The 4,840-nt window shown below is 37.8% G+C and overlaps 1 protein-coding gene across 1 annotated transcript; it reads left to right on the top strand.

Annotated features, from left to right (window-relative positions):
* Nucleotides 1–539: 539 nt before the first annotated feature.
* LOC147620988 (uncharacterized) lies at nt 540–3,781 on the top strand. Its single transcript, XM_086825372.1, has 5 exons — nt 540–762; nt 1,162–1,345; nt 1,831–2,001; nt 2,211–2,301; nt 2,387–3,781. The coding sequence occupies exons 1-5, from the start codon at nt 540–542 to the stop codon at nt 3,668–3,670; spliced, it is 1,953 nt and encodes a 650-aa protein (XP_086681498.1). The 3' UTR covers nt 3,671–3,781.
* Nucleotides 3,782–4,840: the final 1,059 nt, after the last annotated feature.

The raw sequence follows: 4,840 nt of genomic DNA, 5'->3' as shown, positions 1-4,840 counted from the left end.
CACGTGTAATGTGTTTTGAATATTATTACTTTGTTTTGGATATGTGTGCTCACATTATACTTTCTTTTGGAATGTATTCCTGAAATGTAGGGATTCTGAGTCAGATGTTCAGATTTTTCTACACAAAGTTGGAGGCCCTCTTTTTAGACTGTCATTTTCACATGGGAAATGTTTATTATCAGCCGAATTAATGAAAGAAAAACTAGGTGCAGAACATGAAATTTTTATTGAAGGTCTATTGCAAACTGATGATGGTTTTGAGAGCATAGGGACAATTCCCTTGTACCATGGGATTGGTGAACATGGGTATTATATCTTAGATAATACCCTGTCATCATTTTATGTTGCAAAAGTAGCCATTGCATCAACACCACTCCCTACCCCTGGGGATATTCCTTCTGGATCTGGCAGCAAGACCTCACCTATGTGAGTGATTTGAACTTTTGAAACATGGTAAAATATAGTGAGGTTATCTTTCTTGTTTCAATTGTTGACTTTGGATTGTTGATTTTTTTCCTAGTGACTTGGATGAAGAGGACATGGAAAAGGTGGTGCATGCAGATAATTTAATTGACATTGAGGAAGGTGATCCTGCATTTGACACTGCAGTATCTGCCTTCCAAATTGTTCGTACTTTGCCGCCCAATGACATATTCCATAATATTATAAATGAATGCACATTCAAAGGAAAAGTCAAGGAGCTCCCTAAGAAGTATGAAGAAAATTGCATTTATGAGCTTTTAGATGGGAAGGGCATGGAGGGTATGGAGCACAAATATGAAGGAAATGCATGGACAAAACCCCAGACACAAACAAGAACTAATAAATCTTTTATTTTGAGAAAGAGTTTTTGTGGGGGTACCTTCCAGTGTATGAATGAAAGATGCACTTATCGATTTCGAAACAAATCACCGAATAGGCTCCATTGGAATGGCCAATTATTGAAATCCCCAAATGAAGGATGTTTGGCTTTGGGAAGTTATGGAAACTTAGAGTGTTTCTTTTGTAAGCATGTTCCAATGTGCATAAAAACATGTTCAGTGTCTGCCTACTATTTTATGCCTAAAGATCACTCCCATAGTAGATTGTTCCTTCACTATGGGAAACATACACACACAATTGCTAGAGGCATGTGTCGAGCATCTATGCGAAACATTAAAGCCTTAGTAGCTCGTGTTGTTCAGATGGACCATAATGCGGGTCCACGAAAGGTACAAATGATTGTTGCCAGGGAGTTCGTTTTGAAGGCTTTCACTGACGATGATAAAGTGATTGGAGAGTTTATGTCAGAGAGGGAACTCCAGGAGATGTCTCAAGAGCTAATATCTTTAATAAATCTCAAAAAGTAAGTTCTTCTCTATTGAATATATATATATATATATATATATATGTAATTTCTTAACCAACTTGGTAAATGTAGGGTGAAGCAGATGGTAATGCAAAGTCGAAAGACAAGTCGAGCACTAGGTGATGGATTTGAGGCTATCCTAGAGTTAAAAAGAAAATGCCACTTTCAGTTCTTTCACGGATCAAGGTTTCCCTTGCAAGCAACCAAAAGTGATGAGAGGTGCTATCTTTTCAAGATGTCCACAACTGGCCCTGGCTCTGGCGTTGATATTGTCAATAGAATGGATGCTGCGGGGGATCGAGACCTTCGACATTCATGGGTTTGTTTTGATCATGTACACCGAGTGGAGAATGATTGGCACACAATGGGTGCACATGTGTATGATCACACGTATGTTTTAATTTTTATTCTCTTTTCAAAATGAAATGACTGTTCGACTGAGTTGTTACAATACAATAATCTTCCAAATACTCTTCTTGCAGGATTGGAGAGCTACTCACAATTGCAACTTGTGAGTTTAGAGAGGAGGATGAGACAGCACAGATAATGTTTTGGGAAAATTTGAATGCAGTTATGATCGACCATACTGGGAAATCAGCAAACTTTTTTGGCTTCATGGCCGATGAAGCAGGTGCAAATTGGAATGCTATTAGGTCAGTATATAACAATGGAGATGAGATGGTAGGAAAGGAGAGATCTTGCCTTTTTCATTGGAAGGACAATCTTCGAGTGCATACACAAAAGTATATATATGCTCAACATATGGAAAAACACAATGAAATGTGTGAGAGGTGGAGGACTGCACCAACCAAAGAGGATGCTTTAGTGCTATTCCGTAAGATACGTGCATGGTGGGCAACAGGAAAGCAGCAGACAGAAACATTCCCAAGCTAGATAGTTGGCTTAGTTGGTGGCACTATAGAGCAAGTCGTTGGGGTCATTTTATTATTAAGGTATGTTATGTATGTTTTTTTTTCTATGAACTTAATTCAATAGCAGTAATTAAAAAACCTACTGGTTTGGGTTTTCAATGAACAGGATGGTGAGCCTATTGTAAATGCTCTGGTACCACGGACGAACCTCTCTGAAGCCAAGCATGCTAGTTGGCTAGCAGGAGAAGGATACAAACATAAAATTAGTTTGTACGATGCATGTGTTTCAGATCTCATCAATGCTTACTTCCAGTGTGCTCGTCAAATGGCTTTTATGGAAGGAAAATATATAGGTGGAGGGCCTGACCTAGAGATATTAATTGAGAGAGCTCTTTCCAGACAAACTTCAAGCCCTTCTCCAGCTGCTACTTCAAGGGCAATTGATGATGCAGTGATGGGCACTCCAATGTTTACAAACAGGATAAATTTCAAGGGTGAGAAAAAGACTATTCGAGCTAAACGTCCACTTCATGAGGTCCATGAGGGGAATGTAGGGAGCTCTAGCCACCGACCAGAGTTTGTTTATGTGACAGTGGATAAGCATGAAAAAGGGCAAGCATCAATAAATCCAGAAGAAGGTGACGTAGCACTTCAATCATTAGAGCAAGATATTCATCAGACAAAGTGGGCATTGCGCAGGATTCCGATCTTCAATAGAGTAGAATGTAACCATTGGGTAGGAGGAAAAAAATGTAGCAGAAAGCTACGAGGCGGAGAAGTGGCACCATGCTTTTGGAGTGATTGTCAATTATCTTCTTGGAGGAAAGAAAAGTACTGCTATTTCTGTAATAATGATGTTCGACACACTTGGAAGCCTACAAAGACAATCTTACATCCACCTGCAAGTGTTCCTAATGTTTGGCCAATAGCAACAGGTACACACTTGAAAGTCAGGGAAGCTCATGATTTAGTAAAAGCTGGATTTGAGATTGGTGTACAGATTCCAAATAGTTTGCTTCAAGAGAGTGAACAAAACAAGCAAAAAATTCTTGAGGAAGATAAGCAAAAATACCCCTATCGAAAAGGTATATCTAAAGCTGCATATGCACAGATCAGTGCTGCGTTAGATATGAATGTAGAAATTATGGGAGGACATGTTCAAATGGAAGGGCAGAAGGAAATATTTAAAGTGATGGAAATCCAGAACAAAGAAGCCCTACCCATTGAAGTAACCATTCAGAACCACCCAATATGTTCGTGTGCAGAATTCAATGATAGGTTGGTCAAAAGAAAACCATATCTTGCCTGCAAACATATCTACTTTGTTTTCCTGATGATTCTTGGACAGGATGTGAACAATAATATGCATATCCATCAGCCAAAGATTCCTAATTATATTTTGAAAGAGATGCTCACAAGATCTCAGAGGAGCCACCCACAACAATTATAGGATATACTTATAATGTTTTGAGAATATTTTGAGAATATCAATTAAACTTTTTGTACTCTGTGCGCTATATAAATAACACACTTATATTGATTGATTTAATTAAGTTCAGTGTTATGTCAATGTTTTCAGTCATTTAATAATTAAGTTCAGTGTTATGTCAATGTTTTCAGTCATTTAATAATTAAGTTCAGTGTTATGTCAATGTTTTAGAGAGCAGCACAAGCACAAATCTGCTCGCTTGAAGGGGATAATCTATTTTTGTATTCTGTGTGATTTTTGCTCTTATTTTTGTATTCTATGTGATTTTTTGCTCTGGGCTCGCTGCTCTGGGCTCGCTTTATTGACGCACTCCAATCAAAGTAATGCCTCACTATTTTTTAGGTTGAAGCAATAGCAACTATAGTTTATATAGTAAAACCCCCTCTATAGTAATTCATGGTATGAAACTTGATAAAAAATTATAAGCATAAAACTAGATTTGGAACAATTAAAAGTGTTTAGGTATATTGAATATGTACATATACAAAATGAGGTGATAAGAAAATTGAATCCCAAGGCTGAAAAATATATCATTATTGGGTAGTCCCTTGAGCAAAAATGTTATAGTAGATGTTGTAACCTCACTACGTTCACTACGTGTGAGATGCAAGTGAGCAAGGATGTTGTGTTTGATGAAATAAGTAGTTGGTATACAAGAATGAGGAATTCCATTGAGGATGATGTAAAAAATAATGTGGCTACTAGGAAATGGAGAGCAACAATCACATGTGCTTAGTGGACCGAGAGAGTCCTCTAGCAGTGGGTCTATTGCTAGACCTTGGTTAAGAATGTTTAGGAGAAGAATGCCAATAATTTTGACACATAATTTTTGGTGGTACTTGTTAATACCATTTTGGATTAACAAACATGATCCTCCAATTGAGGACATTAATAAGTGTCATGAAATGGCACTATATAAAAGTTGTACATTATGAGATATTGGCCACCCAAGGCCTAGTTAAGTAAGTTTTGGGTGCCCAAGTGTGAATAAGGGCCAAATGTATATAAGACATTTTCTCATAATCAAAAGACACAATCCCCTTTGTGCTATAGAGAGCTCCTCCTTGTGTATTGCAAGAGATTGAGAGAGGGAGAGCATTCTAGCATTGTTCCTCTTCTATGCTTGTATGA

This window comes from Cibotium barometz, chromosome 31 (assembly GCF_041138505.1).
Source record: "Cibotium barometz isolate CiBa-2024 chromosome 31, ASM4113850v1, whole genome shotgun sequence".
Taxonomy (NCBI): domain Eukaryota; kingdom Viridiplantae; phylum Streptophyta; class Polypodiopsida; order Cyatheales; family Cibotiaceae; genus Cibotium; species Cibotium barometz.
The sequence above is the reverse complement of the archived record's forward strand: the minus strand, read 5'-3'. Positions and strand labels throughout refer to the sequence as shown.